A 15,068-nucleotide genomic window follows, 5' to 3' on the forward strand; every position below is an offset into this window, starting at 1 on the left:
CCCAGGATTCACATTATGGATTATTTGCAATGTTGATCTATAGCTACTCCAGGCCAGTCAAATGACCTGACCTGTCCACGTTATCACGAAATGCATTAGTTCGACGTCGTTACGCTACGCCCACTTACGTGACTGCCGATGATTATCTTGTGGGTGATTACGTTCAGTGGACATGACGGTGGCATTTGCTGGCCAGCGGGCCGTAAAATATCGACATTCATGCTTCATTTCTGTGGAAGTGTGGAACATTAATCATATCGCTTTGACAAAAACTGTAACTCAAGTTCGATTCGTGAACAAGAATGCGCTTAAGCAGTGCAGTGTGCTGGCTTTATGATAATTATTTGTTTGCTGCACGATCCAAAAATCGAAACGCTACCTAAATTTCTTTTAAAGGTCTTAGCGTACGTGTATAAGTCATCTTGAACTTTTATCAAATCGAGCCCAAGAAGATGCTATTTTGTTGAAGTGGAGGAAACGTGATCCGTTTTGTCCAGGCGTCTTCCCTGCATTACTGCCAGCACTTCCTTTACCAATCCCGCGACAGCATTTCTGTCAGGTCTGCGCCGCACAGAAAGATACCATCAGCAGATAACAAATGAAATTAGGCCGCGAGCGTGGGCGCGCTGGGCTCCCAATAAGGAAGGAGAGAGCCTATCCGGTGCAGATCCCGATTCCGGCACACATTGTTCCTCTGACCCCGCTCGTCGCCTTGCCTATACAGATTGGCGTCGCGTTGATGAATTGAATTAGCACTGAAAGCCATGATTTTAATAAGCTTGGCCCGTAATGGAATAAAAATCGCAGAAATTGAGCGTCCGCAAAAATTTAGATATATAATACATATATAGAGAAAACCATAAAAATGTGGACACTGAGTGATGCATAAGCGGTAACGCGTGACAAAGCAACGGCACTTGCTACAAGTGCGCTGCTTAAGCTGGTTTCAGAGCACGCTAAGCAATTTCATCATGAAGCTGCCGTACTGTTCCTCGTTAAGCAGCTCATTTATCTACCTGTTAATTACAGCAAGTTGTCTTGCAAATATGCTGACATAAATGCGTATTTTGTGTGTTTGAAAGACAAGTTCTGCGAGAAAATATAGAACTAGAAGCTTTAAACATAGGTTCACAAAAAATGGTTCGAAAAATAAAAATATGATAATGTGGGCAGGAAAGGCGTTGAAAAGGTACCTACGCTAAAAAAATGGCAAAAAATGGCAAAAATGAAAGTGGGCATACCAAACATTATGGTTAAACATTTATAACTGATAACAGTACCTAACTTTACGGCGGCCGCTGGGCCTCCGCGCCACCCGCCGGCCGCTGGGGGGATATAGTTGCCCCCTCCCCTTTACTTCTGCGACGAGCAACGCGAGAAGATAGAGAAACGAAACTTTGCACACATCTTTCTGAATACCTAGCCAAGATTGTGTCTCAATTTGGTGTCGATCCCATTTGAAATGACGTCACAGTGACGTCAGAAGTCAAATTATGGATTTGCGACTCTCAGTTTCCTCACGATATATTCGATATATGAGACCGAATAAAGGACCGATTATTGGTCAGGAACTAGTTGGAAGTCTACGATATTTTAGGATGACAGCAGGTGCTGTCCAGCTCATTTACGGTTGAGTTTCATGCTCAGCGACATCAGAAACGGTCCATATCGGAAAACGACAAAACTTTATGACGTTACTGTGACGTCATCTTAAGTGCTACAACCACCAAATTCCTTCTAACATTGTCTAGGCATTCATTTGAAGCTATGCCAAGTTTCACGTTCGTAGCTCATCAGGTTTCGGATATATTCTACAAAACGTAAAGGAGGGCAACTTTATGTCCCCCCCCCCCTCCAGCGGCTCGTGGGTTAAAAACCTTATATATTGATAAAATTCACTGAAAAGGGCACGCCAGGTAGTCTAGCTACTTTTGGTATATGAAACAAGTTTGCATCACTAGCTCGGCCACACATTTGCCCTTCACGTCTCCCTGTTTGGGCGCGTTGTTTTCAACCCGGTCACACTAAGTCCGTGTGACAGAACCAAGCCCAAACGAGCTTACAGTGGCACGGAGGCGCGGCACTGACGGGCTTCAGGGTCCATTTGTAAGCGGCGCGAGGTCCAGCCGCGTCCAACGCACCAAATCACTATCGACCTCGGGGTCACTAATTCCTCGGGGACTCGCGGGGGGCGGGCTGTCCACGGTTCGTCGGAAGGTCATCTCAGGCTCAAAAGAAACGGTATATACCATTCGAAAGCTGACGGTGAGCTGAGTCCAAAAATGTATTTTTTATCAAAATCGATCGATGGCCTTTTTTGAAAATTGCGTTTTTGTAAAAACTTAATAATCTTTTATTCAACGGGCTGTCCCGGACATTCTTGAAAACATAAACATGTATTTTTGAGTTCCAGTGAAAGCTGAACGCCAAAAGAACAATATTTAGCGAAGCAATATTTCCAAACATTAATATGCGTCTCCCACAGCCGACAATAAGGCGCAATCACACATCTCAGTGTCACGATGGACCAAAGTCAGCCACACAGAAGCGTGAAATGACCCTTATCGACTCGCAGACCCGGCGCTCTCGGCCCGCCTGATCGGCCACGGAAAGAACGTTCGGCTCTCGTTCTACTAAACAAATGTAACATTTGCCACTTTAACTGTCCACATCGCTATTAAAGTTACTCAGGATACCTGTGAAGAAAATTCATTGTTCTGCTTGATTTACAACATGCTTTAATTTACATTTTTCTTATACATGTTTTGTTCCATCCAGCTGCGATCAGTGCCCGCGGAGGGGAAGTGAGCGGGGTTTCACTGTCAGAGGCTGTACTGGTGACAGCTGCTCGGCCGTGCGACCGGTCAAAGGTTGCCCTGCCCCGCCGGGCGCTACCCCCACTCCACCCGAGCTGAGGCCGGTGCAGCCTCTGACATTTCAGCGCGGCCAATTTTCCTTATATGGGCATGATACCAAGCTCAATTGAGCAAAGTAGACATGAACAGATGCAAATTAATGCATGATGTGAAGATGACAGAACAATGAATTTTCTTCACAGGTATCCTGAATAGCTTTAATAGCGATGTGGACAGTTAAACTGACAACTTTGACATTTGTTTAGTAGAACGAGAGCCGAACGTTCTTTCCGTGGCCGGTCAGGCGGGCCGAGAGCGCCGGGTCTGCGAGTCGATAAGGGTCATTTCACGCTTCTGTGTGGCTGACTTTGGTCCATCGTGACACTGAGCTGTGTGATTAGGCCTTATTTTCGGCTGTGGGAGACGCATATTAATGTTTGGAAATATTGCTTCGCTAAATATTGTTCTTTTGGCGTTCAGCTTTCACTGGAACTCAAAAATACATGTTTATGTTTTCAAGAATGTCCGGGACAGCCCGTTGAATAAAAGATTATTAAGTTTTTACAAAAACGCAATTTTCAAAAAAGGCCATCGATCGATTTTCATAAAAAATACATTTTTGGATTCAGCTCACCGTAAGCTTTCAAATGGCACGTATTGTTTCTTTTGAGCCTGAGATGACCTTCCGACGAACCGTGTGTCCGGTCTATTTGGCTCAGCCCAGCCGCCAGTGGGACAGAGAAAGAGAGAAGGGAGGGGAGTGGAGCGGAGAGCCGTGGTCGGTGAGGCGGCAGCGCGGCCGGTTATGGCCCCATTAGGGAGCGCCGGGGAGGTCAACAGAGCCGCTGAGCCGGCTGCGGTAGGCCACCCGGCCAATATCAGACGTCGCTGCCGATAAGAGGCCGTTGAGCCAGCCACTCGGCAATAAAGTCACCAGACGCGGCGGTCAGCCTCGGGAAGGAATGGTGCCAATAATTGGGCCGAGATTTGGTCTCTGAAAAGGTGATATGACCAGCGGATTTCTCTTTCTATCCACACACAAGTAACGAGGTGGAAACGCTGTAGACTGAAACCAAAAATAATCGCCAAAAGGAAGAAAAGACAAAGTGAGTTAGGCTGAATAAAGAGATGTAGCATAGTACCTATTCTACGAAATATTTTGCGCCTAATTTATCATAGATAAATCGTATCACGAAGTACGTATGTGAAATAAGTGCATTGCATCCAAAAGTCTCTTCTCGACTATGTGCGCTTTTAGACACGACAACATAAGCTTCTTTCCATCCTCCAGGTGACGCGCACGATGAGAATGCCAGATAAGGAAAGTTAGGCGAGCTAGCGTGTTGGGAAAGCACTTGTATCAAAGTTAGATCTAATTCCATGTCGAAGTTCGAGTTCACGTATAACATTATCAATTTATCTCACTCATTTCGAAAGATAACAGCTCTGTTACATAACTGCCTCATAAACCTCGCAAACGTAGGAGTACAGAGGCCTGCGATCGAATGCAAAACAATACATAAATACAGGTGATCAGCAAATGCCTTTTTGTTCGCAGCTGCAGCCGGTGACGGTCGTCCCGGCCGACTAGTATGCGATGTCTCCACTGGGCGGCGCTGCTGTGCATGGCCTGGTCGGCCGGTGGAGGTGGTTTTACCCATACGACACCCGGCCCGTGCTCGGTGGTCGCCCTGGGCGGCCGCGCCGGCCTCCTGGTGACCTGTCAGGCTGCCAGCGGCGCCGAGCTGCGTCACACGCTGTCCGTGACCTCGGGAGCGGTCAGCTCTGTGCGGGTGACGCGGCTGAGGTCAGCCGCCGCCCTCCTGCCGCCCTACTTCCTCGGCAACACCAGCTTCCATGAGCTGCGCGTGGCTCGGTCGGGCCTGCGCCTACTGCACGACAACTGTTTCGCCGGCGCGTCGGACTCCTTGCAGCGGGTGTCGCTGCCCCACAACCTGCTGGAGCGCGTGCCGCAGTCGGCGCTGCTGTCGCTGCCGGAGCTGGCGCGACTTAACCTCGAGGGGAACCTTATCAGTAGTCTAATGAGCTACGAACTGTTCGGCCTGGCACTTATTGGACTGAATCTCAGGAATAACATCATTGAGGAGTTGATGGAGTACGCTTTCGCAGGGCTGGAGGACACGCTGCAGGAACTGGACCTGTCGAAGAACCTGCTGAAGGAGCTGCCGTTTCGGGCAGTGCGCCATCTCAGAGCTCTGCAGAGGCTCGGTTTGGCCGGTAACCGAATCGTGGTGTTGTCTGCAACCGGGTACAGTCAGCTTAGCCGGCTCCAGTCGCTGGACCTGGCGAAGAACTTGCTGCAGGCGGTGCCGGAGAATGGACTGGCAGCGCTTCCATCCCTCACCTGGCTCTCCCTCCACGACAACCGGCTGACGTCACTAGACGCCGCCGCCCTCACAAACCTCACCCGGCTGGAAGTGCTGGATCTGAGCAGAAATCGACTGACTGCGGTGAACGTCAGTCTCCTGTGGTCCTGTGGGGAGCTGCGTGTGCTGGACCTCAGCGGTAACCACCTGCACGACCTACCGGAGCGCCTGCTGTCCCGACTGGCGCAGCTGTCCGAGCTGCTGTTAGCAGACAACAGCCTCCAGCGACTGGAAGGCCGTCTCCTCTTCAACACTTCCCGTCTGTCCGTGCTCAATCTGCAAAACAATGTCATCACCGAGCTAGACGAGCTCGCGTTCTCACGGCTGGGAGAGCTGCTGCAGCTCCAGCTGAGCCACAATCGGCTGCATTCACTACCCGCTCGTGTCTTTCAGAATATTTGGCGATTGACCACGCTGAGTCTGGATAATAATGAACTCGATAGTCTACCCGAGGGAATCTTTTCTCAGCTGACTAGTCTAGTGACATTGAGGCTGCAAAACAATCAGCTATCTGTGATTCGTTCAGCCGACTTTGTCGGGCTAACGAGTCTCCAGGAAGTGCATTTTCAGCGAAATCACATTAAGTTTGTCGAGTCTTCCACGCTAACTAGATGGCCAACTTTGCAGTATTTGAATTTCCATGGCAATCAACTTCAGAACTTTGACATGCACTTCGACCGTGAATCTTCAGATCTCGTCTCGCTCCAACTAGATAACAACCAGCTAAGTACCTTCCCCGAAAAGGCACTCAGCAAGCTCCCAGTGCTCGAAGTCCTTCGCATAAACCACAACGAAATCAGCCGCCTGTCGCCGACAACTTGCTCGCGCATGTCACGCCTCCGCCGGCTCCACCTGCAGGATAACCGGCTGTCGCACCTAGCGAACGGCACGTTCGTCGGCTGCGGCCGGCTCTCCGCGCTCGAGCTGGCCGGCAACAGGCTGGCGCGGGTCGATGCCGGCACGTTCCGCGGTCTCCGGAGACTGGAGCGGCTCGACATCTCCCGGAATGACATTACGACCGTGGGCCGGCGCTCCTTCGCCGCCCTAATGCGCCTGACGGAGCTGAATGCGGCCGACAACCCGCTGGGAGAGATAAGGCGAGCCATGATGACCGGAAATCTGCCGATAAGACAGCTCTTTCTGCGACGATGTGCGATCGCATATATTGAGGAGGGCTCGTTTCGACAGTTGAAGAGCCTGGAACTGCTGGACTTGCGCGATAATCTGATGACACATCTAAATCCAGAACTTATGCTGCCATTGTCGTTAGGGAAGTTGTTAATGTCAGGAAACACAGACCTACGTCTCCTAGGGAAATCGAGCTCTCCATTTTTATTAACCAAGCTCCAGTTGCTTGAGCTGGAGTCAGTAAACTTGCATAATCTTTATGACAGCATTATCCAGCCTAAATCGCATATTCAAACATTAAAACTTGGATTTAATCGCATTAGCACGATTCATTCATCGCTCTTTAGGAATATGCCAAAGCTTCAGTCACTGTCTCTCCCCTTTAATCATGTCAAGAACTTATCCATTTCCGATCAGTTCAACTTAAGGTTCCTAAACTTCAGCGGCAACATCATCTCTTCCCTCTTCTCCAACACGTTCTCGGATCTACCCGAACTGCGTTCGCTTGACCTCTCTCGTAACCGCATCTCCCACATTTCGGGCCTGGCATTCGTCGGGACTCCTCATCTGCATACTCTGCTCCTACACAACAACCATCTGCGTCAACTGCCGTCCGTCAGTGTTCGGCTCCAGAGCCTGCGGACCCTCGACCTTTCCTGGAACCGGCTGCGTCTTATGCCCTCGATGGTCCCGGATGGCTCCCTGCCCGCCCTGCGCACCCTGAACCTCACCGGAAACCCTCTGCGGGAGCTGCTGGACGCGTCTCAGCGCCGCGCCGCGCACGCTCCGGCCCTGCGCCACCTCTCGGCCTGCCACTCTCATCTGACCGGAATCGCCTCTATGGACCTGCGCGGCTTCCCCGGCCTGCGAGAGCTGCGACTCTGCCACGGACGCATCTCCCGCGTCTCTCCCGGCGCCTTCTCCGGACTGGGACATCTTCACAGCCTCGACCTAGGGCACAATGACCTGGAGCTGCTCCCGGCCGAGCGACTGCGAGGTCTTCGTTCTCTGAGGCACCTCAACCTGACCCACAACGCACTGCGGCGGGTACCTCGGATGCCGGCCGACCTGGCGCGGCTGAGGCACCTCGACTTGTCACGTAACACGCTGACGGAGCTCCAGCCGGGGGCGCTGGCGGAGCTGGACGAGCTGCGGCGGCTGAGACTCGGCCGGAACTGGCTGCCGAGACTGGCGGCGCGCAGCCTGGACGGTCTCGGGAGCCTCCGCCGGCTGGAGCTGCAGGAGAACGCGCTGGAGACGCTGCCGCTGAGACTGCTGGAGGGACTGGAGCCCACACTCAGCCTGCTGGATCTAGCAGGTCAGGGATTTGCCAGGATGTGTCACCTGCTACATTTTATACTTCAAGGTTTCAGAGTTTCCAGCTACATTGTAAAACCCGTTGGAATACGGGACGTGATTCTCTTGTTGAAAATAGATATAAAGATATCAGTAATTTTTTATGGAGCAAATAATTGTATGGAATTGTTTTGGCTAGAAATATGAATGCATGTCTTTTCAAAAGACAGAACACGGTAACATTTAAACAATAGAAAATAAGACTGATGTAGTGTTTACCAAGCGTGGTCCGATCACTCGGCTGCCCTTTCCAGGGAACCCGCTGCACTGCAGCTGCCAGCTGCGACAGCTGTGGAGCTGGCTGCAGCGGCACCCGCGGCTGCTGCAGCGGTCAAACGCCACCTGCTGGACACCAGAGAAGCTGCGCGGCCGCCAGCTCACTCCCTCCAGCTCTGCCTTTTTCTGTCCCCACTCACCCGTCCAGAAAATCGCCATCCAGGTCAGTTGACAGCGATAACATGAAATGGGGGAGCCAATCATATTCAAGTATCTATAGTATGACGTTACGTGAGAAAAACAAAATCATCAAGAATGCATAACCGATTCCAGAAATTTCTACTCCAACATAGCAATGCGGCGTGATGAACAACACTGCTGTGCCTGAATAATAAATCACCTCTCACCTTCTGTCGGCAGGACATCCAGCCGCACTCTGTGCTCGTCTCCTGGCAGGCGGACGACGAGGCCGGTATCCTGGGGTTCCGCGTGCTCCACCACGGCACCCAGCCGGCCGGGGAGCACCACGAGACGGCCCCGTTCGCGGGGAGCCGGCGCACCTACCGACTCTCTGGACTGACTGCGGACACCGCGTACAGGGTCTGCGTGACGGCCATCGGCCGGTGGCTGCGAGCCGAGGGTCGCGCCCGTCCCCCGGAGCCGGGCGAGCCGGCCGAGCCGCCCGCGGAACCCCCGGACGGTAGATGTGCGCTGGTGAGGACCCTGGACAGCACGGGGCGCAGCAGACTGCTGGGGGCTACCCGGCTGGGCGGGCTGGCGGCGGCGGCGGCGGCGACTGGGCTGCTGGTAGTGGCACTGTGTGTGGTAGGGGTGTGGCGAGCTGTGTCCGTGGCGAGGAATAGTGGAAAGAGTGGCACTCGGGAAGAGAGTGATAAGGGATAGAGAAATGTTGCCTGGAAGAGATGGAACAACGAAATATTTCACTCCGCCCATCATTGAATGTTGGTATGTTGACGATAGAATGGTTGGTTACCCGGGCGACCCTGAAGAAAATAATGTTATCCCGATTATCCAAGCACTAGATGAAAGCATTACCTATGTCTAGGTCTACAACAAAACGAGCAATAAACAAGGGCTATTTTACTCATAACAATGCCTTTACTATTCGTACCTATCCTTTCTGCTCAGCTGACATATTTTGTCTCATTTACATATATCATATGGTGGTGCAATGATGGAAGGGATGTTTCTGTTTACCCGAGTCAATATTGCGTTATGATGGCCGCAAGTCGAGCCAGCTCACAGTCGTGTTGATATTGGAACTGGAGCTAGTCGCATTAGATGAAATGACACGGCCATGATAAGCTGGTGGTTTGTAGATCTAGCTGCATAATGTGTGTATGATGTTAGTACAATGTACCTACTGGTTGTGAGTTGGCGACCTGTGAAATATAGGTATGGTCTGTTCTTCTATGGCATCCATTAATGGAAGAAAAAGTTGCTGAATGATGGGATGGTTTGATAGGACACAATCCTGTTTCCTTCATATCATATGCAACAAAGGCGAAATGTAGAGGAGCTGTCAGCCCACACCCTGAGTCCTGACTAATGGTGGACATCAGTTGAGACATCAACTGTTTCCATAATCGGTAGAAATGTCACCGGCCACCCCATCACCAATCGAGGTGTCGGCTGTCACCTCCCGCCGACCCGCAGTGGCAGCGGCCGACGGCTGCATGTCACACTGCCATGCATCATCGCCATGGGGGCCGTTTCGCCCCTAACTGGACTCATAACGGCGGCAGATTTCAGTTAGCCAACTGGCTTCACTAGCGAATGGCGTGACAGGGCGCTGGCAGAAGCCGAACAACGACCAACCCCGGCCTGCCGCCCTTCAGGACATGCACCACACCGCCACGCTAGGTCTGGGTGGGAGAGAGGGCCGACCGATCCCGGCCTGCCGCCCTTCAGGACACACCACACCGCCCCGCTGGGTCTGGGTGGGAGAGAGGGCCGACCAACCCCGGCCTGCCGCCCTTCAGGACATACGGCGCCTCCGACCGGCCCGACGCCGGGCCCCGGCAGGAGAGAGGCCGACCTCTCCGGTCTCCCAGCCTGCAGCTCTTCACAGGATACGCGGCGCATCCGACTGCCGCCCGGCTCTCTTGAAAGAGCTGGCCGAATTTCCCGGGAAGCATGCCTGATATTCCTCGGGCAGGGGCGACAATGGCGGCGGATGTTGACGTCGAGTATGAGAGTATGGGAAGTTTGGTGAGTAATTGCAATGATGAATTAGGATATACATACATATGACATGGATATAAGCTGCGTCCATATGTTCGTACATACCCATGTTCCCTAGTCAGACTCAGCATACAGAGTTTGTTCTGTTACGTCCTTAACACCACATCTAGAAGCTCCGAGGTGCTATTTCGAACAGAATCATGCATTAAATATACCAACGAAGCATAAGAGCATCAGAAATGCAGCGGTAAATTTTCCAATAGTTGATGCATGAATGCGTTCTAGGGCGCTCATTTTCCATAAATGGTATTCTGCACTTGATGGTTTTGCAGATATCAGTTCCCTTGTCGAACACATTATGTCGGACACACGGGAATAACGGGACATTAGCGTTCCAACATTTCAGCCAGACTGGCATTGAAATCGAAGAGAACTTCCTTCTAATACTCAGCTCCTATCAGGCGAAGGGAAGATTGCTAATTTCTATAGTCTGTTCCATATCAAGCTAGCAGTCGGAGTTTCTTCGGCAGATCGCTCCTCCGCTCAAGAATTTGCGTCTAAAATGTAAGAGCTATATATACAGAAATCACGCACTGCTTTCAGCAGGGCACTTCGGCTGCAAGCTTGAAACGGAACAGAGTATAGCAGAGGTTAATTTATTGGAAAGAAATGGTGACATGTTCAATCACTCATCAAGGCTCGGATCGTAGCGGAAACAAGAGTTGGTTTTTTATTTCTGTCTTGTTTTGCTGCATCAATGACTCTTCTGGTAACTGGTAGGCAACATTCCTCCAGCCACTTGATTTTATGTGATTGATGTTTCATACCAATAAAAGTCAATTTAACCCGCGCCCCGCGCGTATTTGGAAATTCCGACCTCGACGAGCATCTGTGGTAGAAAACCACCACTTCGGTAGGGGAAACTACTGCTGTCTGCTACCATTTGCACTGCATGTGTCGCTATAGCTGCGACCACGGTATATAGGTAGAGAAGTAGAACTGCTGCGACATCTATGCATATACATATAAACCGCAACATCGGTGTGCGCTGATTCTAGTTAACGATTAGCTGGACGATTAGCTGGACCTTTTTTCAGTTGACCTTGAGGTCAGATGAGCATCTGACCTGACCCATGGATAAGTACCTACACCAAACAGAGAAGCACCAAGTGACCGGCTGTTAAGTAGGTACTGTGGTTTCAAAGCACAAAAGTGATAGAACGAAGCGGATATCTCCAGTATTTTCTGAATTTAGTATTCTCTCATAGACTTAACATTACGACGTGATGACCTCTAACTACCTCAGGCCAGTAACGTCAAAAAACCCGAACTACATATATGTTATACAACTCGGTTAACTTAGCGCATCCTGAAAGTTTAAAGGAATCAGTGAAAAACTGTGAGTTGGACAGGTGCATAAAGAAAATTGAAATTTGACCATGACCTTGTACCGGTTTTTCTGACCTGGTGACCTGACCCAGGGTCACCCGGGCCTAAAATTTTCAGTTCATGTGTAAAAAGGTTTCCCCATAGGCTCTGCCTAATTTGGCGGTACTGCGCGCCGCCGTTTTTACGCTATCTTTGAAAAACCTTAGGGGGTCGTATCGACCCCCCTTGCCAGGGCGAGGGTTAACCCTCGCCGGCACAGGCCATTTTGCGTCCTTCGACGGCACAAGGGGGGGGGGTTGGTACGACCCCTCCCCCTCGCGTTTGGCCCCTGATCGAGCTAGAGCTTCGCGGAAAAAACGAGTGTGTTGCCCGTCACGAGAGGAAGCCGATGATACCCAATTTTAAGGTCCTAGGTCTTCGGGTGACCGTCCAGGTCAGGTCAATGACCCGAAAATCGAGAAAATCGGGATCTGTTAGAAGTCGTAGAGTGTGGCTGCTATGAGGTTTTTCGGGGTGCTGATCACGAATATCGTGTTAGTTTCGATCAGAGATGATGTACCAGATCGGGTCAGGTCAGGTCAGGTCAACCAGTGGGGGTCGTGTGGACTCGTGACGGGTATTCGTTATACGTGTCAACCACCTCTGACAGCTTCGTAACAAGTTACGAAGGCACCAAAACTACTTCGTAAATGTTCAAATGGTTGCTAAATTCTAAATCAGCTCCAAAAACTAGCCTAGAAACATGTAAAACTCGAAAAAGTGAACCGAGGTCACCAAAGGTCAATGACCTGACCTGACCTTCAGGTGACCTTGACAGTTGACACCCACCCTAATGTATGGGAGCAACATCAAATCACATGTTTGAATGTTTGAAACCACGAAAAGCTTGCAAACGCGCGGCTAATGCGAGCCGACATACGCCGAATCGCGATTCCGGCCAAACATGGTCTCGGAAAAGAGGTCGAAGGTCAAAGGTCATTTGGGTCAGGGTCATGAAATTTTCAGGGTAGGTGTAAAATTGATCAATGCGAGGGAACTGAAAGTGTCGTGGCGATCGGCCGCTTTTTACGCGAGTTATTCGCGAAAAAAAAATTAGGGGGTGCATCCCCCGTGACTTAACCCTCGCCCGTATTGGTGTTTTTCCAGCCGCGAACGTATAAGGGGGGGGGGGGGTCCGTTGGACGTTGGACCCCCCCCCTTGCCGTTTCGCCCCTGATCGAGCTAGAGCTTCGCGGAAAAAACGAGCGTGTTGCCCGTGACGAGAGGAAGCCGATGATACCTAATTTTAAGGTCCTAGGTCATTGGTTGACCTTGCAGGTCAGGTCAATGATCCAAAAGTCGGAAAATTGGGACCTGTTAAAACGTCGTAAAGTGTGGCTGCTATAGGGTTTTTCGGGGCGCTGATCACGAATATCATGTTAGTTTTGATCACAGATGATGTCTTCATGCATTTAGTCCAGGTCGGGTCAGGTCAGGTCAGGTCAACCAGTAGGGGTCCTGCCGGGTATTCCTAGTAGGTGTCAACCGCCTCTGACAGCTTCGTAACATATTACGAAGGCACCAAAACTACTTCGTAAATGTTCATATGGTTGCTAAATTCGAATTCAGCTCCAAAAACTGGCCTAGAAACATGTAAAACTCGAAAAAGTGAACCGAGGTCACCAAAGGTCAATGACCTGACCTGACCTTCAGGTGACCTTGACACCCACCCTAATGCATGGGGGCAACATCATATCACATGTTTGAACGCTTGAAACCACGAAAAGACTGCAAACGCGCGGCTAATGCGAGCCGACATACGCCGAATCGCGATTCCGGCCAAACATGGTCTCGAAAAGTAGGTCACAGGTCAAAGGTCATTGGGGTCAGGGTCATGAAATTTTCAGGGTACGTGTAAAATTGATTAACGCGAGGGTACTGAAAGTTTCGTCGCGATCGGCCGCTTTTTACGCGAGTTATTCGCGAAAAACCATGGGGGGGTCCGTTCGACCCCCCCTAGACGGGCGAGGGTTAACCCTGTGCCGGCCCCCACCTACCAGGCGGTGGGGGGGGGACATTTTTTGCCCCCCTTTAGTTTTTTTTTCTCGATATATCTCGAGAACCGCTGCGCCGATCGTCACCAAACTTTCAGTACCCTCCCGTGAATAGCTATTGCATATTGTGACCAAAACTTTTTCCAAAGGCTATGATAGGTTGGCCGCTAATGACGTCAGAGTGACGTCATTTCTGCCATTTTCGACCAAAAAAAAAGGTTTTGCGGGAAGAGCTGTCAGGCCTACAGCTTTAGAGATACAGAAAAATGTTTCGAAAATAAGAGGTGTAAAATTAGGAAGGCTACAAATCTGCTATCTCGGATTTTTGAAATTTCTGGATTTTGACCCCCAAAAATTAAAAAAAAAAATAATTTTTTTGAATATTATAGCCGAAAAATCCAAAAAGTTTTTTGAATTTCGAAAAAAACCCAGAATATATGTGATAGCCCCTACCAATTTCTATCTACATACCTACCAAATTTGAGATCGATGCCTCTTTTTTGGCCAAGTTTTAGCGAAAAAAACTGTTAAAAATTAATGACGTCAAATTTTCAAACTCAATTTTTAGCAATTCTAGACCTCGTAGTGGCTAGTGCAAAACAAAAATCACCATTAGACTCCCCGTGACGAGCTGCATCGAATCAATAACCATTTTATGCAAAAATATCAACTTTGAAATTTGACCTTTTTTGATCTGACCTTGACCTGACCTCCACCAGAAAGTGACCTAAACCGTACCTGATGGTCTTATAACCCGCGCACCGACGGGGGGGGGCGGATATCCGCCCCCCCCTGAGGTTTTTCGCGGATAGCGGGAAAACCGCGGCGCGTAGCGCCGCGAAATTTGGTATGACTATTCTCTCATCAATTTTACACATGGTGTGCAAGTTTGAACCTCCTAACTTTTAAGGTCAGGTCACCAGGTCACTTTGAATGACCCAACCTCAAGTCACTTTTTTGCAACTTTGTCACCGTGCCAGAGCTACAGTAGATGTCGGAGGCCTTTGAAAGTCGCAGGATGTTATTAGGTCATTAGTAGCTACAATTTGTATATCTCGGAATTTTGATGTCGGTGACCTAAGGTCAGGTCAATTTCGCGACCTCCCCATTATAAGTCAATGGGGGAAAAATCAACTCCCTGTTTTTACCACTAAAACGGGTCGGAATGGCCCCATATACCATACATGACTTCACATACGATCAACCTTCACTACCTTGAGGTCTGTTTTGCTGTTGGGCAGCTGTAAGGTCATGTGACGTCATCAAAGGTCACCAAAGGTTTTTTGCCAATAACTCCTTACAGGAACAAGATACAGCCGCGCGGATGGTCTCATTGTGTTCAGCTCGTCAAGACGCATCGAATGATATGCATGATGACCTCGAGGTCACGTGACCTGAGGTCAACCTTTGACCTTGACCTTTCGAGGTCAACATATATATCATTCGATGCGGATTGACGAGAGGATCACGATGATGCCCTTAGTTTGTTCCTATCTTGA

At 50.1% G+C, this 15,068-nt stretch overlaps 1 protein-coding gene across 1 annotated transcript; it reads left to right on the forward strand.

Annotated features, from left to right (window-relative positions):
* The first annotated feature begins 4,413 nt into the window (after positions 1–4,413).
* LOC122391266 (protein artichoke-like) lies at positions 4,414–9,374 on the forward strand. The gene is made up of 3 exons (XM_043385022.1): positions 4,414–7,688; positions 7,981–8,165; positions 8,363–9,374. Exons 1-3 carry the CDS (start codon positions 4,448–4,450, stop codon positions 8,843–8,845), a joined length of 3,909 nt encoding a protein of 1,302 aa, XP_043240957.1. The 5' UTR covers positions 4,414–4,447; the 3' UTR covers positions 8,846–9,374.
* The last annotated feature ends 5,694 nt before the right edge of the window (positions 9,375–15,068 follow it).

This window comes from Amphibalanus amphitrite, unplaced genomic scaffold (genome assembly GCF_019059575.1).
Source record: "Amphibalanus amphitrite isolate SeventyFive unplaced genomic scaffold, NRLGWU_Aamphi_draft 000428F_arrow, whole genome shotgun sequence".
NCBI lineage: Eukaryota > Metazoa > Arthropoda > Thecostraca > Balanomorpha > Balanidae > Amphibalanus > Amphibalanus amphitrite.

Bases quoted from the DNA above. Each gene is read 5' to 3' on its own strand.
- LOC122391266 (XM_043385022.1), top strand. From the start codon at position 4,448: ATGCGATGTCTCCACTGGGCGGCGCTGCTGTGCATGGCCTGGTCGGCC. The intron at 7,689-7,980 runs GTCAGGGATTTG...TGCCCTTTCCAG, and splicing joins CAGCCTGCTGGATCTAGCAG to GGAACCCGCTGCACTGCAGC. The intron at 8,166-8,362 runs GTCAGTTGACAG...TTCTGTCGGCAG, and splicing joins TCCAGAAAATCGCCATCCAG to GACATCCAGCCGCACTCTGT.